Source organism: Cheilinus undulatus, linkage group 15 (genome assembly GCF_018320785.1).
Source record: "Cheilinus undulatus linkage group 15, ASM1832078v1, whole genome shotgun sequence".
Taxonomy (NCBI): Eukaryota; Metazoa; Chordata; class Actinopteri; order Labriformes; family Labridae; genus Cheilinus; species Cheilinus undulatus.
The window spans coordinates 36086409-36113423 of NC_054879.1; the positions used below are offsets into that span (position 1 = coordinate 36086409).

Consider the following 27015-nt stretch of genomic DNA (forward strand, 5'->3'; position numbering starts at 1 on the left):
ACCAGCAGCTGCATTTTGGCAGATCCACGAGTGAGGAGCCGGGCAGCAGGAGGCAGAAACGGGGACAACATGTGCAGCTTTTAACGCGAGCCGTTAGTGGAATGGACGCCGGGGGAGAGCACTGACCATCCCGGCGGAACCATGCCGACTGTCCTCGGTGGCAAAGGGAAACTTTCCATTGTCTGCTTTCTACTTAAATGCGCTTATTCTCAGGTGAGAGGATGCATGAAGTCGTAAATACATAGTGCTTTCGAAAAGAACCAAGACTTACTATAATTTCTGGTTTTATGGCTGCAACTTGACTCACTTGCAACTTGGTTGCGCTCAATTATTGCATGTTTACATTCAAAAATTTGCACCTAGAGCACCTGCAGGTTGTTTGATAAGCATTAAACTTCTTTTGCATGAATCAAAATGAGGGAATAATTCCTACAGTCATATTTCTGATCCTGTCTGCAGATTAGAAACCTTTTCAGGCTTTTCTCAATGGCACCCATCACTGATAGATACTCTGAATGAAACCTAAAAATGAGCATAGCTTCAGTTAATGCTGATACTTTAAGAATGTAACAGGTGGTTAGTAGTGTATGGTTTGCCTGCAGCTCGATGCAGGTGTTATGATGGGTTGTGGTTTGTTTGGTCCTGGGGGATTTCACTCATCAGGGTATTGCAACAGAGCTGGAGCCAGTGCTGCTGGAGGCTATGGATGTGTGAAACACATTGCACATGATAATATCCACTCTAATGGGCCAGTAGAGTGTAAAACTACAAGAAGCTGGCCTGATTTTGGCTTATGCACCGCCACAGGGAGGTAAAATACTGTCTGTCTATGTTTATGTTTTTCATTCTGTGCCCACGGCTGCTTAACCAACTTGTGGCTTTGATAATCAGACAGTTCTCACACACATTGTTTTCCATCCGCAGGCTCTGGGGCCAGCCACTCAGACTCTGACCTTAGTGAGTCATGCAAGCAAGAAGAGTCAGCTTCACATACTCATACTCATACACAAGCATGCGCACTGCACTGTGCATGGTGCTGCACAGATGGCAGTGAAGTCAGAAAAAGCTAGAAGCCTATCACCAAAAATATAAAATGGAAAAGCACATGGAAAGTAAGTTTTTCTATGCAAATATGAAGATTATGTCTTCAACAGATGGAGTCCAAATGAGATGTGGATCTAAATCATAAAAGTGAAGCAAAAAAAACTCGATAAATTTTGGCAAGAGGTTTCCACACACAGCCTACAGTCATAATGAAACACTCTCCGGCCCACACCTACAGAAGAGGAAGTGAAAACAATGCAAAGCATTTCTTCTTTATCATGATTCTTGAGCAACATTGTTCTCTACTCCCATACCAGAGAATTGAATTTGGATTGAGAGCAGAAATGTGAAAAGATGTAAAATATAAGACAAGGAGAGAGGGAGGCAGAGAGTGTGGTTGCCTAACGTGGATAGAAACAGAAAGTTGCCTGCAACAAGTCAACATCCGTCTGATCATCTGCAGCTGTGAATTCAAAGATACGAGTCGTCATCAATCTTCAGCCGTGTCACAACTCTCACGATGACTGTGGGTTTGCGACTGTAAAGTACAGTACAGTGTTGTGTTGAGTTTGAATGACAAAAAAGGCGGGAAGCAGAATGCAGACGGTGATTATTCAAATACTGAAAAGGTGTATTTTCATCTTGAGCAGTGACTGATGGGAAAAGAGTCCTTTTCTTTGAGTCTCTATGGGTAAGATTATGAACAGTTAACTGCATCTGATTTTGACTTTATTTTAAAAATGAAGACGATACAAGCATTGCACTTTGCTGTATTGGGATGCTTAAACATGGTCTCTCTGCAGAGTCAACGGCATTTCTTTCTCCATATGGATGTCTATCTGATAATAAGATTTTTTCTTATTTTGAGGTTTTACTAAACTCCCTCATGATATGTGTCACTCTGAACTTCCTGTGACTTTCTCCTCATTTTCAATCACCTCTATTCTTGTGTTTGCACAGGTAACAAGGAGCCAACACCACAGCTGTGCCAAAGATATTCTAGAGGTAAGAGTACCCTCCTTACTATCAGTGATCTTTGTCCTGGCTGGTGGTTATAACATGGAATATTCTGCACTTCAAAAAATGGCTAGACTTATTTAAGCTTGCTGGTTTTTATCGATGTCAACCCAGCTGTTCCAAAATGTCCAAAATCCAACCAAAACATCCTAAATTTTTGCTTGTATAGTATAGTATATTTGCTTAATTATACTTTATTGCAGTCGGTTGCCTTTCTTCTAGGCAAACAGAATGAATCGTAAGAGGAAGAAAGGACATCAACATGCTAATACTTGCTGCTATTTCGGGACTATATGAATAAAAAAGAAATATAGCTGAGTCATTTGACAAAAACAACAACTAGCATAATCACTCACTACTTCATAGCATCCCCATGTAGATTAAGAAACAGAATTAATACATTTAATGTTAAAAACTGCTAGTTATAACTACAGTAAAAGCAAATTTCATGTGTAGGTATTTATTCAACTCATAACTATTATTTGCTTTTTTTTAAAAGGTAGAAATTTAGTTACAGTATATTTGTTTCCGCATTCACACTGTTTGAAAGGGGCTGGAGTGAATAATATTTGAAGCTGACGGTTAGAAACCACAACACATCAGACAAAGGGGCTTGAATTTTACTTTCACTGCTGTTTAATCTATTGACTCGTTTCTTCATGTTCAAATACACTGAAAAGAAGACAACTGTCGACCCACTAAAAGTGCTTCCATTGGTAACATGCAGTTTAATTAAGTTTTTTCAGCTCACATTAACAAGGTGCATCGCAAGTTAACTTCATGCAACTTGCTAACTTGAATTAAGACTAAGAAGTCATTTGCTTGTTACCAATTTAAGCAAATTTTTAAGGTTTTCCAACAATTTTCATTTCAGAGTGTAGTATATATCCTATGAAACAACACATTCTTCAGTGCAAGACTATTCCTTCAGATCTGATGTTTTGCAGACCAATAGTCTAAAGCAGTGGTGGGAAACTGGCGGCCTGGGGGCCACATGCAGCCTTCCTCCTCACTCGGTATGGCCCCCAAGTCAATTTCAGATATCATGAAATTGTAATGAAGGAAAATATAATGGATTCTGCCATGAAACATTGAAATTTGAAACTTTTCTATAACTTTCTAAGATTACTGGTGTATGTTTGGTTCTTTGCAAGAAATTAGAGATAAAATCAGCTGTAATTAAACTGAAGGACAATAATATACACTATTAAATGCATTCATATAAAAAAACAAGCAAGTAAGGAAAACATACTAAAACAACAAGTAGGTGTTATGTATTTTGCATTGCAATAATAATTTTAACTGGCTTAAATTATGTGTTAAGCTGATTACATTGTGCAGTTGTTATTTGCACTTGCATGGTGAAAGCTGTATATTTTTTACTTTTATTAAAATATGAGCTATCAAAATTATTAAATTATAGCATCCCCAATTCGTAACAATCTGGACCTCTGGGAGTATCAATGTGGCCCTCTCAGTAACCAGAGTTGCCCATCCCTAGTGTAAAACAAAGGGATCTTTAATTTTAAACAATATAAGACCAAGAAAATAGATAAATGGAAATGTTTATGCCATAACCTTGTACTTGTCTTATAAAGAAAAAGGCACTGAAAGTCTTGCCAAGCATATCATTGGTCATTAATAAATGAAAAAATACCTTCTTTTTCTTTGTTTTTCTGAGTTGATGATGTCAGTGTTTTGTTATTTAAGATACTGTTGTAACTAACTCAACAACAGAATAAAATTTAACTCAGAAAAACTGTGAAAAAATATGAAAAAAAAATCTCAATTCTAAGATAATGAAGTCATTAATCTTGAAAAACAGCACAAAGTTTTAGTTTTTATGGGATTTTCATATGCTTTCATAGCTTAGCTAATCTGACATACCAGATGAATTTTTTTTACTTATCCATGGCATGAGATATAGTGTATTTCACAGCCATCTGGGAAATAGCCTGTACTTCATGTGTGAAAAAAATCTTGGAGGGATCTTAGATTTTTTCTGTCTTTCTCATTCATTACAGGCAAATCAGAGCAGCTGTGTCACCCTTGGGAGTAAACTATCTAGCATGAGCTCGACAGGCAGCTGTTATTGTTGTTAACTATCAGTGGAGCCAGTTGGTGAATAAAACTCATGCTGAAGCTGGTTGGGAGAAGAGCAAAAATCAGTAGTCCAGTTCTGATAAAACTGTCTAGCTTCATATGAACTTATCACTTCACTGGTCACCAGATTGCAGTAAAACTAAACCCTGCGTGCTTCTTAAATAATGCTCATTGGTCCATTCATTCTCTGACCAGGCACAAACTTTTGAGCTTGAAACTTTTCAAGATGCAGGAACCTGATGAAAGACATGGAATTGTCATAATTTAGCAGATGACACAGAAATTGTTTGTTTTCATCATTCAACATCCATCCAGTTAGCTGCTTGCTAGCCACCAATTACTCTGGCAGAGTCAGACGTACCTCCGTTAACAAATCAGTTTCCCCAGGTGCTTGCACACTTGGACATGGACAATAATCCAATTAGATATCTTAATTGAGCTAAAGCCATAGCTCGACTTAACCGTGATGTAAACGTACTGACTATTTCCTTTGTCTGCGGCGAGGCAGAAAAAGAGTTGAAGAAAGAATCATTATGGGGGCTTGGGAAGGGTGGGGGGAAGATAGCAACACATAACACCTGGGAGACCTTGTTGTTGTTGGAGGGGGAGAGCGGTGAGGGCTGCTGCTGTGTCCTTGGTGACTGAGGGAGGAAAGATAATGAAGTGAGGGGATGAGCACAGAGAGGAAACACTTGTCCTCCAGGGTTTACTGTAGCAGTGGGAAGAGGAAGGAGGGAGAGAAAAGCGTTAGAGCCAGCAGCCAGGTTCTTAAGATGTTTCAACTCATGAACATCTGTGGATTTTAAAAAATGAAGACCAAGACTCCCATTTAGGGGGAAAGAATTTCTTTGATATTTTGGCAAATACTCCCAGTGCTTTCTTGGAAAAGTGTTGGAGCCCAGGATTGACACCTTTTTAATGTTTGTTGGTTAGCTAGCCTAGCATTGAAACTTCAAAGAGAGAAAGAGCCAGGCAGGGTTTTTTTCTGAAGAGAACAAAATGTGCTTTCTATTACCTCAGACTCACTGGTTTATGTCCTCTGTGTTCATAGCTGAATAAAAAAACAACAGCTGGTTTACAGAGGGGTTATGACCACGCCACTTTAGCCCAGCTATGCTGTGCTAGCCAACTACTAGCCATAGCATCAAATCAGCAGTGTCTTTGCTAGGCTATGCTAACTGGCTACTAGCTCTAGATTTAATCAACAAAAGACTGACAAAGCAATTCACAAGTAATTTTTTGAATTTTTTCAGAACTAAAGAGCATTCATTTTCACAGGGAAGAGATACTGCTAGCCAGGTATAATAACCTTAGCTAGGCAACACTCAGAAGGCACTGACTTTTCCTTCAAATTCAGAAGCACCGAAGGCTAACAACTCTAAACAACATTTTATGTAGTTTATATTGAAGCAGAACCAGTAGTGCCTTCATGGAGTTGTATTTACCTTGTTCATAAGAGAAGACCATGCAAAGATCCCCCCAATGCTGAGACAGAGTAAGTTGAAAGCTTTGGGGCTTTTTAATGCCTTTATTTCGAGAGGAGGACCGTGGATAGAATCAGAAACAGGGATGAGAGGGTGGCTGCTTCAGTCATAACGAGGAGAGAGTGGTTTCATCATTAAACGATCTCATAAGGTGCTTGTACAGATAAAAATACAGACATTGTCAGCAAATTAAGGTGAGAGGCCCTCCCTGCGGAGTGGAAGAGTGGATGTTCTCTTAGACTCAGCATCTAACTGTTCGCACCTACTGTTCACTGCTGGCTTGTAGAAGATGCACTGTTGGACAGAAGCTATCAACGGGTGTGGGAGGGATTTCAAAATAAAAGTGGAGTTTACAGGTGAAAGTGCAGCTTGAGGTTTTGATTTTCTATTTATCTGATTGGATAATCAATCAACCAGTCGATTTGATATTCACTGATGGATTGTTACACCCCTACTAGCTTCAATTTTGAAATCCCTGGGAAAAGAGATCTCTGAAGTCAATGGGACTAACCTGACCAAATAAAGGTTAAAGAAATAATATTAATATTAATATTACTCAGTTTCACGTCCAGTGATCATCATATGCATGTGAACTACAAACTTGACCTTGATGTTTCCACATTAAAACAAGTTACCAGATCATGATCTGGGTATATGAATGGTTTAAAAATCAGGCCACTTTGTCAGCTTCCATGTTTGTCTGAGAGAGACTGCGGGCAAATCTAATCAGCAGAGATTATAATCAGAGCAGCAGCTGAGACAGGGTACTGTGAGCAGAGATGTCTTTGTGTTAATGGTCTCTAATGGAGTACCATGTAGAGAGAACAAATAAAGAAGCGGGCTAATTGATTCAAAAATCTGAGTGTATAATCATGTGTAATCATCACAATTATGAATCTTACTTCATGGTAAGAAACACAGCAGTGAGATTTTATATCACAACCTGGTATGAATCTGAATATGGAATAATTACTATTTGATAACTGAATCAGTCATGTTTTAGTTAACATGTGTTCTGTTTTTTCAGCAGCTTTAAGAGCCTTTTTCAAGAAAATATGGCATCCTTATTTAATTTATATAAAAAAACACTTTAAGACAGCCATAAAGATTGCTGGGTTGCAGCAATCTTTTTTTGTGATAAAGTCATAATGATATTTATTAAGATCAGAGATATGTATAAGGGATACGTGTGCAAAAATGATTTTCCATTTGAATGTATCATTGAGCTGCTAAGCATACTTAAAGTTTTGACCCTGTATTTACAGTACCTTACACTAACACAGACATCCATGTCCAAAAACCTAGTCATGGTGATTTTTTGTTCTCCATTAAACAGGAAGTAGTTTTGTCAGTCTTTTTAAACACATTTTCATCCACTTTGCTGAGATTCATGCCTGTACCAATGTTTTAAGACTGGCAAAGACTTCCTGTTTCATGGCGAACAGAAAAATCGCCATAACTATTTTTCTTGATGTGACTTGAGCTTAAGCTGACTTGAACCCACTAGCAGTTGTAAAAAGGCAACAAAACAATGGCCACAACTTTCATTTTCATGTTCACAGTACATTCCCTTAGAATTTAATACAGTTTTAGAGACAGTGATTTTTACCTTCCCATAAATGTAACAAATCCCTGCAAATCTGCAGTTTGTAACATTTGTGAGCAGATATTATGTTTGCAGGTGTTATACGTGTCTTGACATTTGATGGCAGTTAAAAATACTTTTAATTTCATAATTTTCGACAAAAATTTGTTGACTCTTCTAAAGTTCTCCATTCAACACAAAAAGGACATTCTCTTAAAATGCTGCCCCAAAGTAATAAATGCTGCACATGTATTACTTTGGGGTGGTTCTGGGTCCAATTTGATATATATCAAATTTAGGAAAATACACTGCAAAAACTCAACTCTAAGATTGAGTGCATGTCTAATTTGGTATCAAAAAATATCCAACTACACCTATTTTAAGGCTCATTCACCTTAAAAGTCCACAGACATTTCTTAGTATGAGACAAAGCAAAACAAGGCCTGCATTGCAAGTAGTTGATGTGAAATGTGACAAGCAAATATGCCTGTTTTTTTTTATCTTGAAATGAAATGTATCAACTAATTTTGATAAAACATGTTATATTAAGACACTTAAAAAGTGCAAAAATGTCTCCAACCCTTAACAATGTCTTATTTGCACAGTGTTTATTGTTGTTGAAGTAATGGTTGACAGTTGTAGATGGTAGTTTTTGTTTTTGGGTAGATTTTTTTATTATTAAAGCAGTCTAAAAAGTTTTCAACAGTTATGGTTAAACACAGTTACATGATAAACTCAAACATGTCGAGACTGTTTTGCCACTTTCAGTTTCAGTTACAATATTTAAATCCTCATAGCTGTTATGTTTCATGTCCCACATAAAATAGGACCTGAGAATGTCTGACTGTGGATGCTTTTCTCTCGCCCTGCTCCCTAACACATTAAATTATCACTTTATTCATGATCAGATAGGATATTTACTTTCTTATTCGATCTGTGGTTTAAAATAGGCATAAATAGTAGTTATGAAGGGATTCCAGGCCTTCCTCACCCTTACATACTGAGACCATATTGTGAAGACATAAAATACGAACATTATTTGAGAGTAAAATGCTGAGAATACACCAGGAGAAAAAAAAGAAAGAAACCTAACGAGTGCACTGATATCTCTTCAGCAGGGATATCCACAATTATTACTAGCCACACTCCCTCTAGTGGTGACAAACAGCACTGACATCCAGTGTAGGCAAACCTATAAAGCCCTCAACACTGTTTTTGTGGAAATGTGAAAGATTAGTTAGTCTAGATAAAAGAAATCTAAATAAAGTTGCAGACACAGATTTAGGATGCCTGGACTTTTTATATGTGTGCTCCATCAATCACAGTGATGCCTCACAGTTCACCTCTGACCCCTGCTTCTGTGTCACAGGACATGACTCAGTCCTGGCAGTCCCAGCAGGCTTTAGGGGGTGACCAGGTCCAGCGAATCCTCTACAACCCTAAGGTATGTGTGTGTTTGTGTTGCATCAGTGGACTGTAGAAAAATGAGCCTCTTGGCAGTCCTCCTCTACTGTTGAGGAAGACATGCAGTAAGGCATTATGTTTATCTTCATAGTTGATTTGTGCCTTTTGAGTCTTTTAATCTCTGTTTGTATGCAATTTTGTCTTTTTTGGTTAAAAAAGCATGTGTTTGTAATGCTTAAGTGCAGTGGTTTTTAACTGTTCTAGGACCCTCTACCACATCCTGCATGAGAAATCATGACCTAAATTTCAGAAGAATATCAACCTTTCAAAATTACTCAATCAAAAATGTGGTAGTTTGGAAAAAAAAGCCAACATCAGTACAGAAACCATGAGAAGTGTATGCATAAAACACTGTTTCCTGTGATCCAATTAAGTTTTGTGTTTTCTAAAGATCTTGGTTAATTAATACTTTATGATTCAAAAGGCGATAAAGACCTCAAGAAAACACCCAATATTTCCTTGTAACATGGCAAAATGATGTATTAAAACTGTTTTTTTCTAAAGATCTTGATAAATGAACACATTATTGTGCAAAAAGCAGCCCCCATGAAATAATAATAATAATAATAATAAAAAAAAAGTTTACTTGTTATTATGGCAAATGGAGTTTAAAAAACCTAGGTCCACTTAGTGCTTCCTTATATCATCAGAAAACTGAACTTTATTCATAAATATCATTTGATGGTCTTCAATTCTGGGCAGTGGCAGTGTATAGACCACGAGGAAGGCGTTCAGCATGTATTCTTTGTTGATGACAAATTAAAAACCCTGAAAGGACATTTTTGTGAGCTCATGGTTCAGTCTCTATGAAAGTGTTCTTTATTGGGCATCTAAAAATGTTTGGTTTGGGAAGTGCTCCTGTTTTCCAAATTTCTTCTTACATTGTTTTGTTTTTGTGCCATCATTTTTTCCTGGCACACATTTTACAAAAGTTTTGGGTCCCGACCTGCAGGTTGAGACTGAGAATGACTGATTTTGTGTCTTTTTGCAGAAGTTTTGTGTCCCAGTTTGTTGGGCAAAAATGACAAAAAAAGTGAAAAGTTATTTAAGGCAGAGGTTTTGGCTTGAACACCTGGACATGCGACAAGGCCTGTTCATTAATACACAAATGTTGTGGGGGTTTTCATGCTTTTGCCTTTACTTAGTAGATAGGATGGAAGTTAGAGTAGGAAATAAGAGAGAGAGAGAGATTGGCGATTGACATGCAGGAGACCACAGCCTCTGTTAATGGGGCATGACTATTTCCAACCACTAAAAATTATTTAATGGAAAACTTTGCTGTTAGGACCTTGATTGTAGCAAAACATGATTTAATGGATTACAATTTACTAAAATCGCTTTACTTTAGAAATCAGCTTCAACTACAAGCACTTTCCATGTTACCCTAACTGCCCCCTAGAAGATATGTCATATTCAGTACTTAATGTTGATCGGTTCATGAAAGGCTTGATTTCCAATTTATACATTCTGAGGCAAAACGAGGTCCCATATACGTGGGACGAATCTAAAACTACCTTGGTGGCTGATATAGGAGATCCCATTTTGTATAAAACTTAGGAAAATATAATTTCTAAAATACACACATCATCCTTTTGTGTTTGGCATGGAGTCATCAAGTATAAAGTGGTGCGGTAACTCCACTACTCAAAGGATAAATTGGTTAAGATTTTTACAGTGTTGCCCCAGCATCCCCACAGTGTCCCTGGCCTCCCCTTGTCATATGTTGTTCATTTCAGTCTCGATCCACCTGGACCTCAGTTTTTCACTCTCTTTCAGCAGTAGGTGATGAAATTATAACACCCAATCCTCTAACAGCATTTTTTGGAGTGGTGGAGGGAGGGATGAAGTTCTCCCATTCTTTCAAAAAAATCGCTATTGCATCTCTGATTGCCAGTCATCTCATTTTGCTTAATTGGAAAAGTAAACCCCCTCCTACTCTTCTCAGTGGGTTTGAGAGCTGATATTGTTTTTGATCTTGGAGAAAATCAGGTATTCTGTACATGGGTCTGCAGAGAAATACAAGAAGGCCTGGTCTTTATTTTTGACATGTCAAAATTTTCACACTGCTTTGAGATGTTAAGCTGAGAAGCTTTGCGGGGACATGAATGCATTAATTTTATTATACTCTGTTGCCTGTGGTCCAAACATTCATTTGATTTTCTGGAGAACTTAACGCGCTATCACAGGAAACCCGGTTTTGTTATCCCAGGATAGCAAGACAAACCAATCAAGATCTCAAGAAAACATCCAAAAATGTTCCTATTATCACAGCAAAATACAGAGTAAAATGAAATGGTTGCATGTCCGCTCAGGGCTTCTGTACATCACTGAATTTTTGCTAGGCCATCAGCATCCCTGACATGTTGTGTTTTGTATGTGTTTGATGATACAACTTTGGATTTTATTGTAAACAGCTACAAAGGGGAACTCTGTGGTTTGGAGAGGAAACTGCAAGTGTCAAAAAAGCTACAGGGTAATAAAGGAAATAGTAAGATTAATAAAAAAGTGCCACTATTCTACATATATTTGCATGAAATTAGACAGTGAAGAATAAATTAACTTATTGCAGCTTTATCAGCTTTTCTTAACAGAGCTGCTGATGGAGGGGTTTCCATGTGTCATCAGTAATGTCTGTTGCACGTTATATCTGCACATTTCTTGATTAGCTACATATGTTTCGATCTGTCTTTTGATTTTCTACATTTTTAACTCTGCTGAGAATTCTTTTTGCCACTTAAAAATGTTCTCCCTTTTTTCTCTTTTTCCCCAGGAAGCAAAGCAACCAACTACACAACAAAGGCAAAGTATGTTTTAACAGTGTTAATATCTTCTATTTTCTGTGTGTTCTTTATTACGACATGGTTTGTTGCCTCTATTTGAACCCTGTTTTCTTCTTCTCTGTGTAAGGCAGGGGGGACGTTCAGCTGCGAATGACCCGTCACCCTCATGTTGCACCTCACAAATCGTAAGTGGGACACAAGGAAACATGATCCACCAAAGGTTACCTAACCTGGACTGCACTTATACAAACATGAACAAATTAATCTATCAGCATGCGTTGTTTATGTTTTCTTCTCTTTAGTTTGTGTAAAATTAGATCAAATCATGAACAGCAACATCAGGGAGAAGTTTTAAAGGTAGAGAACATGAGCAAGGGGAATTAGACCCTTAAGCGGGTCAGTCTACATAATAGTGGTCAGGTCAAAGGTCAGGTAACATTCTTGAAGCTCTCGGTGGCTAACAACTGGCTCCTGTTTGGTACCTCTTTACTTCCTCTTTTTACTGTGAACACATGTTCAGTTTTGTAGGCAAACAGTGTGTTTAACATCATTGGACAGCCTTTGTTATGTAACATGACAGTTTTATGATGGTTTACATTTCTCAAACATTTGGGAGAAATCTTCTTTTACTAATTTTGAACACTCTTTATGACCTTTCACAGATTAAAGATCTCAAAACAAAACATTAAGAACTCAATCCACTCTGTACATTTTAAACTATGTAATAATGGGCAGTATTGAATATCTATGACATTCATTACTTTTTCAGACTCCTTGTGTTATAGGATTTCTTACTGCCTTAGTTGTAAAGTTGCCAAGTGTGTCATGCTATCGTTACTGAGATGCGCTAAAAGTTTAATAAACCATATCCACCTTCATTAGGCCAGGGCAGTATGGACCAAAACATGTCATATGCAGTTAAAGTGTTGTGAAAAAGTATTTTCCCCATTCCTGATTTCTTATTCTCATGGTGAGGGCCATTATCCACAAATGACGAAAACTTGTAACAGTGGTGACCCTTCCTAGGAGTGGTTAGCCAACCCAAATTAATCTAAGAGTGCACTGATGACTCATCCAGGAGGTCAAAAGAACCCAGAACAATATCTAAAGACCTGCAGGCCTCATTTGACTTGGTTAAAGGTCAGTGTTCATGATTCAACAATAAGAGGCTGGGCAAAAATGGCATCCATGGGAGAGTTTCAAGGCCAAAACCACTGCCCACCAAAAAGAACACAAAGGCTCTACTCTCTTGATGATCTCCAAGACTCAAGAGAAAATATTCAGTGGATGGACAAGACAAAGTGGAACTTTTTGGAAGGTGTGCATCCTGCTACATCTGGGGTAAAACTACTGCAGTATTTCATTAAAGGAGCCTCGTACAGTCAAACATGGTGGTGGTAGTGTGATGGTCTGGGGCTGCTTTGCTGCTTCAGGACCTTGATGACTTGTCATAATTGATGGAGCCATGAATTCTGCTCTCTACCAGAAAATCCTGAAAGAGAATGTACGGCCATCAGTTCACGGCCTCAAACTCAAGTGCTCTAGGGTTATGCAACAGGACAATGAGCAGCAACACACCAGCAAGTCGACCTTTGAATTGCTTAAAAAATTGAAAGTTTTGGAGTGGCCTAGTCAAAGTTGGGACTTAAATCCGATTGAGATCCTGTGGCATGACCTTAAACGTGCCGTTCTTGCTGGAAACCCCCACTGGTTATGCCACCAAGGTGGTACAACCAGTTATTAGGTTGAGGGGGGGCATTACTTTCTCCCATAGGGCCAGAGAGATTTGGATGGCTTTTCCCTTAATAAATGAAATTATGATTTTAAAAACTGCATTTTGTATTTACTTGCAACTATAACACATCAGAAGAAGGGCAAATACTTGTTCATAAATGAACTAAATAAAATGATACTTGCCCACTTTTACTAAACATGAGCTTGTTTTTAATTAGCATAATGCTGTCAGTGATCCTTTGTGTAAACTATCTTTTTACCAAGCCCTAAGCCTAGCAACCGTTCATTCAACACAGCTGTCACCAATAAACACATCAAGTACAAACAAACATATCACGTTACTTGAATGCAGCATAAACCAAAGTGATAGAAACAATATTTTCTTATGCTAACTAGTTTGAAAATAAATTGATTTATCTAAAAAATTTGCCATGTATTTATTATGTATTAGACATATGTATTTGTAAGTTACTTGGTTTGTTATTTAAACATTTCTAAGAAGCTTTCACAATGTGTTTTTAGGATTTTTTAAAAAATGTGGTTAATATGGCTTAAACAGTCATTCCTTGGAAAATGTGAAGTCTAAATTTATTTGTCTGTTCCACTGAAAAAGTCTCAAGTGAATGTTACCCTCAAGGAAGATAATCTAATCAATACTAGGAGGAGAAAAAGTGCATTAGTGTTATTCCATGACAGCCTTAGGTAATAATTGCACAACAGCCTGTGACTCTGATTGTTTGTCTTTGTTTACAGGATGCTTGCTGATGACCTGAAGCTGAGCAGTGATGATGAAGATGCTCACAGGGTAGGTAACACTCAGTATCTTTGCCCACAGCCTGAATTTGTAATAAAAACATCTACAATTTTCACTCAGTCTACCAACTGGCTTCACTGAAAGCAAACAGCGATAATGGCTACCCTATAAGCTCACTTTCCAGAGCCTATAAAAGTATTCACCCCCTTGGATGTTTGACCCTTTTATTGATTTCATAAATCAGTCATGGTAAATACAATTTGGCTTTTGACCAAAAAAAACCCTCTTTAATGTCAAAGTGAAAACAGAATTCTTAAGAGGGATGTCAATTATTTAAAATATGTATCATAAAATAAGTGACTGTATGAATATTCACCCCCTTCATGTCAGAATTAATAGATGCACCTTTGGCTGCAATCACAGCACTGAGTCTGTGTGGATAAGTCTCAATCAGGCTTGCACATCCGGACACTGCAATTTTACTCCATTCTTCTTTGCAAAACTGCTCAAGCTCAGTCAGGTTGCATTGGGTTCGGGTGTTAAAAATCCTTTTTAAGTCCGGCAACAATTCTCTCTCGGATAGAGGTCTGGGCTTTGACTCAGCCATCCCCGAAAATTCACCTTGTTGTCTTCAAACCATTTATGTGTACCCTTTGCTCTATGCTTCAGGTCATTGTCTTGCTGTAAATCTTCTCCAGAGCCATAGTTGTCTTGCAGACTGAATAAATCGTCCTCCAGGATTTTCCTATATTTTGCCGCATTGATTTTACCCTCTTCCTTTACAAGCCTTCCAGCGCTGGCTGCTGAGAAGCATCCTAACAGCGTGATGTTGCCACCGCCATGTTTCACAGTGGATGCTGTGTCTGTGGTGATGTGCAGTGTCTGATGGCCAAAAAGCACCATTTTGGTGCTCATCAGTTCCTTGGATTTTTTTGTATCCATCCCCCGACTTATTCTTTACAATAACTTTTTCTCTGAGTTGCTTGGAGTGTTCCTTTATCTTTATGGTTTAATGGTAGCCAGGAATGCTGATTAACCATCTTTACATTAAAGAGGTTTTTGTATTTTTCGTCAAAAACCCATACTATATTGACCACGATTGATTTCTAAAATCAGTTAAAGGATAAAACATGAAAGGGGTTGAGTACTTTTATAGGTACTGTATGCATTCACTGATTGGCCACAGGATATTAATCTCGGTGACAATACTTTGGATGCTATACTTCAAGAGTAAATTTACCTCAATTTCAAGGTGCAAAACATGACAACTTAAGTCACAATTTTTTTTCAGTGTATGGTTGATGTAACCTTTGGGCCCTGACTTGACAAAAACCTTATGTAATTTGTGCTCCATGCATGGGCCACTGGTATTTCTTTTTTGTTCTTTTTTTTAATTTTTAGGTGTATAGAATTGCTTATAATATAATATTGGTTAGTGATTACATGTTTCAAAAATATCACTGTCTTGTAATCTGAAGGCAAAAAGCAAGATGTTAGAAAAGACATATGAAGAATAACTACTGTGTTCATGCTATCATGTAAGCCTCAGGAGGCAGCAGTAAGAAAGTGTAAAGAGAAACTAACCAAAATCATGACCAGGTTTTTTGGCAGCTCCTGCTGATGAGGCCTGTTTTTCTGGTAGTGTTTTTATGTTGTGGCACACACCCACACCTCTGTTTTGTGTCCCTGAAGACAACTCGTGAGGCAGCTTCCTGGGATGAACACAGGTACTTGATTAAAAGCATCATGTGTACACAATGTGGATATGAGCTTAGCTGTTTGTCTGTAAACATAAGCTAAACTGTGTGACTTCTCCCTCTCTGTGTGCTCCCCTTGGCTGTGTTCGTACGCTGACCCCTCTCTGATGTTTGTGCATGTGTTGACTGACAGCCTGTCAGCACAGCGAGCACACACACATGGCAGGCGGGTGAGACATTCCAGCTCGGACTCATCGGGCTCAGACTCCAGCGACGAGTCAGCCAGCAGTAGTCTTCACTCCTCCTGGAGCCACAGCCGAAGCCCCGAAGTTCACCCGGATCCTGCGTCGCCTGCCAACACGCAGCAAGAGTGCAACAGCAAGGAGGTAGTGACCAACGCTGACTCGCTGACTCCCCTTCTTCTCCTCTTTGTCATCGCGTTTACTTTTCCTTTTCTTTGTTTTTTTTTCCTCTGTGGTTGTGCTCCTTTGGGTGAATTCTCTTGAGGGAGTGGTGGCCTCTAGGCAGTTGATGGCAGGTGTGGGGGGGGGTCTGAGGAATGAGGAATGCGTGTGAGCTGGAGAGGAGGATGACGGGGGTGGAGGGTGCAGAGGTAACTCGGGAATTAGTGCCTTGGTGTCATGTCAACAGGCCTAGTCTCAAAGAGGAAAGCCCTCAGGACATGGAAGTCATCAGGCCTTGAGTTCATGTTGACTTCTACAACAAGAGTAGCCTACCCTTCTGGAAAAAAGTGCCCATCATTCAGGATAGCTTGTGTTGAATCATCTCAGAATGGGTGAGTCATTTCTGCGAGCTTTTTAGGGATGTGGGACATTGTGGAGGTTGGTTTTAGACGTTTGCTATGTGTGTAATGAAAGGGAAACCTGCTCCTCTTTTATGAATGGAAGGCCCTGTAGCTGACTGTATTGCTAAACACGCACTACATTGGGCCCCTATAGGGAGAGAGAGGAGGAGAGAGGGACTGTGTTTGGAGGGGTGCACACCATGTGTTTTTCATTTACGTGGACTGTTTAAATGTCTCGCTAGGAAGGGATGGGGGTGGGAGTTATGGATGCAGCAAACCCAGAGTTCCAGGTAGTGAGAAAAAAGAGGGAGGGACAGAAAAAGAAGGAGGGAGGGAGGGAGGGCAGCCAAGACGGTACAAGAGATGTAGTGTCTTCACTGGAAACAGGGCGCGGGATGTGGGGAGGGAAGGAGGGGGTCACTGTTTGACTTGAGGACTAAGTAGAGGTTTAATTTAGCTCCTAGTCAGCAAAGGAAGAATTGGACAACACAAAAAAGCAACGAATTTGACTTTTAAACTGTGAGTATCATCAACGTTTTCTTAATTTTAAGACTGCTTTCTCTGTATTGTTCTTGAGGTTACCATGCCAGTTGTTAAGCAAACATTATGCTAGTCATTTGGCATAATTGGATGGGGGTTGAGCTACTGTAAGCACAGATGTGGATTGTGAAACTATGCAGAAAGTAGGCTAATGAAAGGAGGTTACAATGTCAGATGGAACTTTTTACTCATGTGTCATGATCCAGAGTTTGAATTGGATTAATAGCAGCTGAGTCAGTGTTATGTGCAGTGGTAAGGGTGCATTTTTCATGATTTTGTTGCAAAGTGAGAATTTTGTGGCATGTGGGCAGACACAAAAATGCATCCTTCTTGGTTAAATGTGATCCTGCATTCTTGGCTTTAACCCAGCTATCTCTTAAGTAGCACTTAAACCACAAGATGGGATTTAACAAAGTGCATTGACTCACTTCTAAATCTAAGTTCTAATTAGATGCACTTGATTTTTGCTTCTTTGCTTTTACTGCGTCTTTGCACTTTCATAACAAGTTATAATTAAAGTGCTTGAGCTGTGTAACCTCTACTTAAGACTTTTCAACTTCATAGTAATTACCATTTGTGTTACGATGTATATTTTTCCCATGCAAACTTACAGTGCCTATAAAAGTATTATCCCCTTTGGATGTTTTACCCTTTTTTGATTTGATAAATCTATCATGGTCAATGTAAATTGGTTGTTTTCACAAAATAATTTATGAAAAACCTCCTTGATGTTAAAGTGAAACTGATTTCCCCAAAGTAATGTCAAGTACATAAAAATATGTAAGGTAAAATTAGTGATTGCAAAAAAATAAAGTCACTGACCTAATTCAGCAGAGGTCCAGCCAAATGGTGCTAGTAGTCTCATCTGTATCTGGAAGGTCAAGTCACTGGCTAATCAGTATTCATGGCTACCATTACACCATAAAGACAAAAAACACTCTGAGCAACTTAGAGAAAAGGTTATTGAAAAGTGTAAGTCAGGGGATGTATACAAAACAACTTCAAGGCGCTGAATATCCCCCAGAGTTCAGTTAAATCCATCATAAAGAATTGGAAGGAATATGGCACATGTGTAAATCTGCCTAGATCAGGCTGTCCTTACAAATTGAGTGACCACACAAGAAGGAGACTAGTGAAAGAGGCCACCAAGACACCTATGACTACTCTAAAGGAGTTACAAGCTTCAGCAGCTGAGATGGGAGAGACTCTGCATACAACTGTTGCCCGGGTTCTTTACCAGTTCAGCTTTATGGGACAGTGGCATGTTGAAGAAAACTCATAGTAAATCTGGACTAAAGTTCGCCAAAAGGCATGTGGGAGATTCCATGGTCAAGTGGAAGAAAATTCCTTTGTCTGGTGAGACCAAAATGGTGCTTTTTGCCATCAGACAAGACGCTATGTTTAGCAGACACCAAACAGTGTACATCACCACAATCACAGCATCCCCACTGTGAAGCACAGTGGTGGCAGCATCATGCTGTGAGGATGCTTCTCAGCAGCCAGCCCTGGAAGGCTTGTAAAGGTAGCGGATAAAATGAATGTGGCAAAATATAGCAAAATCCTGGAGGACAATGTGAACTACAGCTTGGGAGAAGATTTATTTTCCAGTTAGACAATGACTTGAAGCATACAGTGAAACCTAGAAGGAAATGTTTTAAGACAACAAGGTGAATGCCTGGCATGGCCGAGTAAAACCTCAGACCTCAATCCACCTGAAATGCTTGAGCAGTTTTGCAAGGAAGAATGGAGTTACATAGCAGTGTCAGGTTGTGCAAGCCTGATTGAAACCTATCCACACAGACTCAGTGCTGCGATTGCCGCCACGGGTTCATCTTCTAAATACTGACTTGAATATTTAAGCAGTCACTTATTTCACATTATAAATGACATTCCTTTGTAGAAATATGTTTTGACTTGGACATTAAAGAGTTTTTATTTTTATTTTTATGTCACTAAAGCCAAATTATATTGACCATGATTGATTTAGAAAGTCAATAAAAGGGTAAAATATTCAACGGGGTGAATACTTTTTATAGGCTCTGTATTATTCTCATTATTGGTTTTTAACCAACAATCCTGGTTTTATTCCCCTTTCTTAACAATCACGTCATCCATAAAGATGGCCTGTCATTTTCATTCACTCATTAGCAAAGATTAATTTGAACTACATCCACTCTCTGAATAATATGGGACATTTGTTCCTCTCTCTCTCTGTCCCTTCTGAAGACTGACCACCCCTCTGCTGCCCAGTGGCAGTTGGATAAATGGCTAAAGAAGCCCCGGAAAAAATCTGCCATCAGTGAACAGGATCCTTCTCAGAGCATTCCAGGACGCCTTCCCTCTCCCTGCACCCAAAGAGCTCCGTCTCCAGCCAGATCCTGGGACAGAAATCGAGACTACAGCCCAAGCCAAAGCCCTATTCCCAGCCCCCATTTCAATTACAGCGACAACAACAGTCCCTTACCCAGTCCTGGCTACAGCTTCTGCCCTAGCCCCAGCCCGTTCCCCAGCACCTGCCCCAGTCCCAGCCCCAGCCCGATCCACAGTCCACTTCCAAGTGTTTGCCCAAGTCCATGTGGGAGCCCAAGATCCAGCCGTAGCCCTAGCCCTATACAACAAGATCCACCACGAAGCCCAAGTCCGAGCCTGCCTGCTCCTCCGAGAGTTCGTCACTATCCTGACGTTCAGAGTCAGATCCAAACACAACCAAGCCTACCAACCAATCCACACAGGAGTAAAAACCGGTCATGGATTGCCCCATTGCCTAACACCAACAATAAAACCAAACCTTCAAAAAGTACTTATCCTCAACAGTCTCGGCAGCACACAGCCAGTTCTCGGCCCACACAGCAGCAAGACCAGAACCAAAGCAAATCAAAGGATTCTGCTACTTTAAACGCTAACGCCAAATCTAAAGCCAAGCATAGCTCAGTCCCAAGTTCTAGACAGGTCTCAGAGCTTCCCAAAGCCAAAAACACATCTCAATTCGAGCAAATCCAAAGAAACAGAGCCAACCACACTTCCAACCATAAGTCCAGACCTTTAATTCCATCAAATACGCAACATAGCCCCACAAAAACAAAGCACTTAGATCCCACTAGTCGTGCAACCAACTCTAGTATTTATTCCCAACCTACCTCTAAAGCTGTGACTAAGTCTAACCCTAACCCTAGCCTAAATCCCAGGTTAAAGTGTTTGGATGCTCCTGTCCATACTTCAACACCTATCAACCATACAAAAAATCCACAAAGGAAGCCCCAGTCCAAAGAAGTAGGACACAGAGGAAATCATCTGACCATAACAGAGGGGAGAAAACAAGACAGAAGAGAGGAAAGACATAGGGAAAAACAACAACAAGGCAAGCAGGAGAGAAGGGAAGACAGGAGGCTGGCGGAGGAGCAGCTACTAAGGCGTCCCTGGATCCAGAATTCTGCTGAAGAAGAGGAGGAGGAAGAGGAGGAGGAGGAGGCAGTGATAGAAAGGCAACGTAAGAGAGAGGAGACTACACAAGGGGAGACCAGGAGAAAGACGGAGAAGCAAATTAGTTGTGAATGGCAAACAGCCCAGGTCAAAAGGAGACTACCTTTCAACACAGAGCCACACCGCCCTCAGGGTGACTCACACAACCAGGGGAGGACAAAAAAGGTAGGGAGAAGTGAGGAGGAGAGAGGAATACAACAAGAACCGTCAACGCCTCCATCACACTCCCCGGCTCCTCATAGATCGTCCTCCTCATCCTCTACCTCCTCCTCTTCAAATTCAGATTCAGAATCTGAAAATCAGGGTCCAGTCACCAAAGTCCCAGCTGACTCTACCTCTCATAAGAGGCTCTCAAAGAGAGGGCAACAAGGTCCAGGAAGACCAGATGCCAACAGGCCGAAGGTGGTGTATCCGAGAGGGCCCACATCAGGGAATCCGAGTGAGGGGAGGCAAAAACTTTACACTCTGGTCCCATTTGGCCGAGGTGACAAGACTACAGCTCCTTCCCAGCGAGGACTAAGAAATCTGGTGGTGCAGATAGATCTCTGTTTGCTCAAAAGGGTCCCTGACAGCACAACTAGCTCCCCTGTTAAGAAATCCTCGACTTCCTCAACAGCAACATCAACATCAACCAAGGACAAGCAAAGAGAGGCTATGAAACACCTGTTTGTCCCTGAGACCGGGACTAAAGACAGCAAAAGGAAGCGCAAGGTAGTGAAGATATCCACTTTGCATGTTTTAATGCTTATTAGGAGATAAAAGAATTGAAAGGGCTTCTCTTAAAAGCATTCATATGTGTTTTTTGTCACCAGCTGGAGAATGGTGTGCCACACAGAGAAAGCAAGAGAAGTATTCCTTATGCAAATGACCTCCCAGGCCACACAGGGTCTTCATCTCATGCTGCTCAGCAAAACCTTGTGACTGAAACCACACACAATGGGTAAAAAATACTAAAAAACTATTCATTTCCACTTTTATGTGTGTTTGTGTCACCACCTGATGGTATGTGTTTTCTTTCAGGTACTTGGAGGAGTACCTGGACAACAAGAGGCCACTGTCTCCCCTGTCACCGCTCTCTGACAGCCCAGACTCCGCCAAGCCTCCCTCCAAAACGAAGACATCAGAGCAGCATCACACCTCCAAGAACAGAGACAAGAGTAAAGATTCTGCTATTAAGGTGAGACATACAAGGACTCATTGAGATCCTTTTAACTCTAACTCTTGTAGCCTTTTGGTGCATTTCACCTCTTGCTTACCCATGCACTCAGCCCAAGATGGAGGTGGAGTTTGTGAAAGTGTCAAGGCAGCCACAGCCACCATCCGAGTCCTGGGGCCCTTCAGGACACAGGGGAGCCCTGCCAAACCATGATACGTAAGCAATCATATAAAGTTCACACACAGTGCATTACTGCATAGCCCACATGTCTACATGTATGCTAATCTGGGTGTTGTGACTCATTGGTTACTATCTATCTTTCTAGGCCACATCATGCTGAGTACTACTTACATGAGGCTAAAAGAATGAAGCACCGTGCAGATGCAATGGTGAGTCCTTAATTTTTAATTAAATTTAAGTAGAAAGTTGACGATGTAAAATCACTGGAATGAATATAGAAATACCACTGCACACTAGGCAATATCACCTCCTTCCTCACTGTGGGTTATAAAGCTTTGCAATCCGGACCAAAAATCAAAGAAATAAATTTAAAGCTGAATGGCATAAATGTCTCAATTATTTTCTGTTAAGTTAAAAATGGTTCTAACAATCCCAGAATTATAAACTCATGTATGATTCCAGTAAAAATCAAACGATATTGACAGCTGTAGTGTACCATGGCAATAAAAGTAGAAGTCCTTGATCAGCCTCTCCCAAACTTTTGTATGCTGCAGCCCGGTTTGTGGCCATCAAAACCCTTGTACAACCATATTATGAGAATTACCTTATTTACCTTTTATTTATCCAACTGTTGTTCCTTAAACAGGGAACTTCAATGTGAATGCTTTGTTTCAGATACATTAACATTACTATGAAAGTGTTTTTTAGGTCACAGAGTGCAATCAATGAGCCACTGTCATTTACTTTGTTTTAATCAGACATCTGCAAAGTCATTTATTTTTTTCTTTTCAATATGTATCTCTGAAAACACACTCTATGGCCCGGCAAACTCTTCCCAAGTTGCATTATTGTCTCTGAAGTCACTAACAAGTTCTTAAAATCGGAAAGCAGGTGGCATAGTGGAACGTTTAACGATGTGTCACAAGTTAATCCAAGACCAGTTAAACTGTGAAATGTGTCTGTATATATATATATATAATATATAAATAATTTGTAATTTTTATAATAGTAATAATTATTTATTTTATATAATATAAATATATTTAATTAATTATATATCATTATTGCATATTTATATATAGATATTATACATTATATATATTACTTAATGGTGTCTGAATTGAACATATAAGTTGTCAACTTTTTGAACAGTGGGTTGAGCTAGCTAGACTTTTTCAAATGTTGCCAACATATTTGTACAATTAAGACAGTGTGCAGAGTTTTCCTGCAACTTTGGTGATTAAAATCATAAACCTAACATTAGCTGTCTTTCATTTTTATCACCATTAAAGCAAACACTCTAATATCAATGCTCCTCAAATTCACAATTATGTGAAATTCTGCCACCAGGGGGCGTTTAATCAAAACAGTAACACACTATGACAGTAGAGACAAGCGCTGCCGATCTCTGTTGTTTATTTTTTGTTTTGAATTAAGGACCTCCTTAAAGATGGCACCTCACAGGACTGCTTACTAAACAGAAAGCCAACATTTTGGTGAGGGGGGGGGCCATGCTCTTTGGGCAAATAATTTTCATAGGCTCTATATTATCAATCATGACTAAGAATTCTTGTGCTGTGCGTTTTTTTTTACAAGAAAATGTTCTGACAGTAACACATTGCTCAGAACAAAATCTTATAAACATGCGTTCAGCTCATTTTAGCAACTGGCTGATCAGTCACTATTACATACAAGGCTCTCCAGGATTTTGAATTCAGAAAGATTAATTTTAAAAGTGTTGACAAAAAAAATCAAAAATGCCCTTAAAACCATCACCAGAGGTTATCTAATCAATCTAACTATAAGGTAATTCATTGTTTGCTTGTACAACTTTAAAAAAAATCTTGAATCCATCATAGGTGGTTGAATTTTTTAAAGATATATTGTGGGGCTTTTTATGCCTTTGTTGATAGAGGAGGACAGTGGATAGAGTCAGAAACAGGGACGAGAGAGTTGGGTAGTGACATGGGGGAAAGGAGCCACAAACCAGACTTGAAACTTGGGCTGCCCATGTGCATGAGGTGTGATCTAACCACTGGGTCATCTGCGCCCGAGTTGGTTGCAATCTTAAATTTATTTTGGTACAGTTTTAAATGGCACAGATAATTCTAGGAGGAGGCATCTAATTTCAGGACTTTTCTTGTATTCACTATGAACAAGTGACCTGAGCCACACAGTTATCAGAACAGCTTTTACTGACGAAGAACAGACGATTCCCCCTGTATGCTAAACTAGGCCCAACAGATCCTTACTGCACAGAGTTTAGATTCCTCTTGTTTGATTCAGTCTTGTATCAGTCACTGTAGAGTTAAATATTCAAAGGTGGATTTTTTTTTCAGGTGGACAAGCTTGGAAAGGCTGTAAACTACATTGATGCAGCTCTTTCCTTTATGGAATGTGGGAAGGCCATGGAGGAAGGGCCACTGGAGGCAAAATCTCCGTATACCATGTACTCTGAGACAGTGGAGCTTATCAGGTGATTTTTTTCATGCAAAAAAGGCAAATTTCATTCCTATCAAATTTGCTACTTATGAGAAATAAGTACTGCAGTTCAATTGTTAACAGACATGTGTCTTAAGGTACGCAATGAGGCTAAAGAGTCACTCTGGCCCTGGGGCAAGACAGGAAGACAAACAGTTGGCGGTACTTTGGTGCGTATTTCATCTCCGCTGTTTATGCCACATCTGCCATCGGGCTAAAGGATCTGAATTTCGAGCATGATTTGTGGTCTAAGACTCTGTTTGTTTGTCCACAGTTTCCGATGTCTTGCCCTCCTTTACTGGCAAATGTTTCGTTTAAAGAAAGACCATGCACTGAAATACTCCAAAGTCCTGTTGGACTACTTTAAGGTACATCTAAAAACAAAGCTTATGCAACTTAAAAGATTTATTGTATTGTTTTGTAGTTTTGTTTAAATGTATATTTAGCTTTGAATGACTTTTAGTTGGTTTGTGGTGTCGTTACAGAGTTCCCCTAAAGTGCCTTCAACACCACCAGGTTGGAATGACTGTGGGAAGTAGGTGGATAATAGCTTTTTATTACATGGTGTTTGTTTTCATGTTTGAATTCATTCCTGCAACTGAGCCTTTGTTTATCACCATCACTCTGTGTGGGGTTTTATCTCCCAGGGGTACAGGAGGACCCCCTTCTTCACTCTCTCCCAATGCAAAACAAGTCGGACAGGGTTCACACGGGGGCAGTAACTTCCCCTCTCACATTAGCATTCCCCAACGTATCCACCAGATGGCAGCAAATCATTTGAACATTACCAACAGTGTCTTGTACAGCTATGAGTACTGGGAGGTGGCAGACAATCTTGCAAAGGAGAATATGGGTATGAAAATGTGACACGTTTACTAGAAAATAAGAGCAGCTATCTAAAGAATGTTTGGACTATTGTGAAATCTAAGAGTATTGTTTCTTGTCTTTGCAGAATTCTTCAACTACTTGAATACACTGTCTGGGCCATTGACTCTTCACAGTAGCATTGCTCACACAGTCCAATACACAAGACAGGCTCTTCAGTGGATACGCATTAGTGCCAAACTTAACTGACATGGAGAGGATTTGATCAAACTAGACTCCTGGATCTACAGGCCTTATTTGGAAAAGACAAACCTCTGGATCTCTGTGCAGCTCACTGACCAGTCCTGATACATGCTGAGTTGCCTGTTTTAAATGGATTTACAGGAAACGGGGCCTCATCCTGATAGAAATCCTCATAGGATGTTAGGTGATCACCGTTTGGGCCTTAATGTGTGCAAAGTCTTCTGAAGGACTAATCATCTGACAGTTCCCAGATGCATCTTCCTCTTCATCGTAGGATTAGATTGTTGTGTGTGCTACGGCTCGAAAATCACTTGCCAAACATCCCTTCATGTCTCAGAAAGAATAACATGCTTTTGTGCAGTGCTATCTGTTAAGAATTTTACAAACTTTGGGATTCAATTTATACAACCAACTGGTTAAAAACAGGACAATTTGCTGTCTGCGATGTTTTCTACAGAAGATGACTCAATGACTGTTTTTAAAAGAATTGGGTTATAATTTGTATGTGTTTTTCTTCACTGTGCAATATTTCATGGAAAATCGTTTTTTAGAAAAGAAGTGAAAAGCTGTTGAGTACTCGTGTAGGTGCCAACATTCAAGGCCTGGTATAAAAAAAATGCATTTTTACTCCTATTTCTAATGTGGGATTCTAAAATTGACTAAATAATGAAGTTGAAGGCATCACTTAGACTTCCTCTTTGCATGTTTCCTGTCTTGTGTCTGCTTCAGGAGTATGCAATTTTACATTTCTGAACTCCAGAACCGCAGTAGGCAATAGTATTCTATATGTTATTTGAGTAGGTTTTTTTTTTATTTGAAGGATTGGAGTGTTATGAAAAGCTAATAATATGCAAATCAAACGTCTATAAACCCCTTTTAAGAGCAGCTAAATTGCAATGATCAAACACTTTAACAGGAGATTGGAGAGAGCCTTACAATGTACTTTTTACTATTTTCATTCGTTTTTAAAGATATTTTGGGGTCTTTTTATGCCTTTATCTATCAAGGAAGACAGGGGATAGAGTTAACAGCAGGGATTAGAGAGTGGAGGAGAGACATGTGAGGAAGAAGCCATTGGACTTGAACTCAGGCCACTCAAGTACATGAGGAGCGACCTAACCACAAGGCCATCTGCACCCAAATTTCTTTTTTTTGGGGGGGATTGCCAAAAGAGGGGTCTCATGATGATTTTGAAACATACTTACAGTATGTGTCAACAAATGAAGGATTATATGACCCTGCAACAGCTCATCTTAAAAAAAAGCCAGGAAAATATAATCTTTTGAAGTATGTCACTTTTTGAATGCAGCCCTTTTAAATCTGGGACTGGGAGGTCTATATTTGGACAAGAGGGTGGGGCTAAAAAAAAGGTTAGCAATGCCATGTCTGCACAAGCAGAGTTAGCTGCTAATGCAACTGCTAGCTTAATTTTCTAAGTCTATAATTCACTTTTACAATGAAATTAACATGAAAACTTATTTTGGCCAACAAAAAAGGCTTTTAAAATAAATGTAGACGACAAAAAATTATAGGCCGACTCCTTTTGGACAGTTTTTTTAGAAGCTAACTAGTAATCTAATCTGATTGTAGGTAGTTACTTAATAAAATGGTTTAGCAGATCAGAACTAAAGAAAAAGAGTGCG

General features: G+C 39.5%; 1 protein-coding gene across 3 annotated transcripts; it reads left to right on the forward strand.

Annotated features, from left to right (window-relative positions):
- Window positions 1-26132, forward strand: aff3 (AF4/FMR2 family, member 3). 3 transcript variants are annotated; one of them, XM_041806289.1, is made up of 19 exons: window positions 1-213; window positions 2005-2049; window positions 8603-8677; window positions 11468-11501; window positions 11605-11662; window positions 13965-14016; window positions 15658-15692; window positions 15856-16048; window positions 19234-21198; window positions 21300-21427; window positions 21508-21664; window positions 21756-21859; window positions 21969-22032; window positions 24163-24299; window positions 24403-24474; window positions 24579-24672; window positions 24790-24839; window positions 24952-25157; window positions 25257-26132. In XM_041806289.1, the coding sequence occupies exons 1-19, from the start codon at window positions 142-144 to the stop codon at window positions 25376-25378; spliced, it is 3663 nt and encodes a 1220-aa protein (XP_041662223.1). In that variant the 5' UTR covers window positions 1-141; the 3' UTR covers window positions 25379-26132. The 3 variants fall into 3 exon arrangements, with proteins under 3 accessions (XP_041662223.1, XP_041662224.1, XP_041662225.1); XM_041806290.1 differs by lacking the exon at window positions 1-213 and adding an exon at window positions 1602-1735; XM_041806291.1 differs by lacking the exons at window positions 1-213; window positions 2005-2049 and having other exon boundaries at window positions 8605-8677; window positions 11609-11662.
- The last annotated feature ends 883 nt before the right edge of the window (window positions 26133-27015 follow it).

Coding starts and splice junctions, on each gene's coding strand:
- aff3 (XM_041806289.1), top strand. CDS start 142: ATGCCGACTGTCCTCGGTGGCAAAGGGAAACTTTCCATTGTCTGCTTT. Junction 24,840..24,951: donor GGTTGGAATGACTGTGGGAA/GTAGGTGGATAA, acceptor TTTATCTCCCAG/GGGTACAGGAGGACCCCCTT. Junction 25,158..25,256: donor TCTTGCAAAGGAGAATATGG/GTATGAAAATGT, acceptor TTGTCTTTGCAG/AATTCTTCAACTACTTGAAT.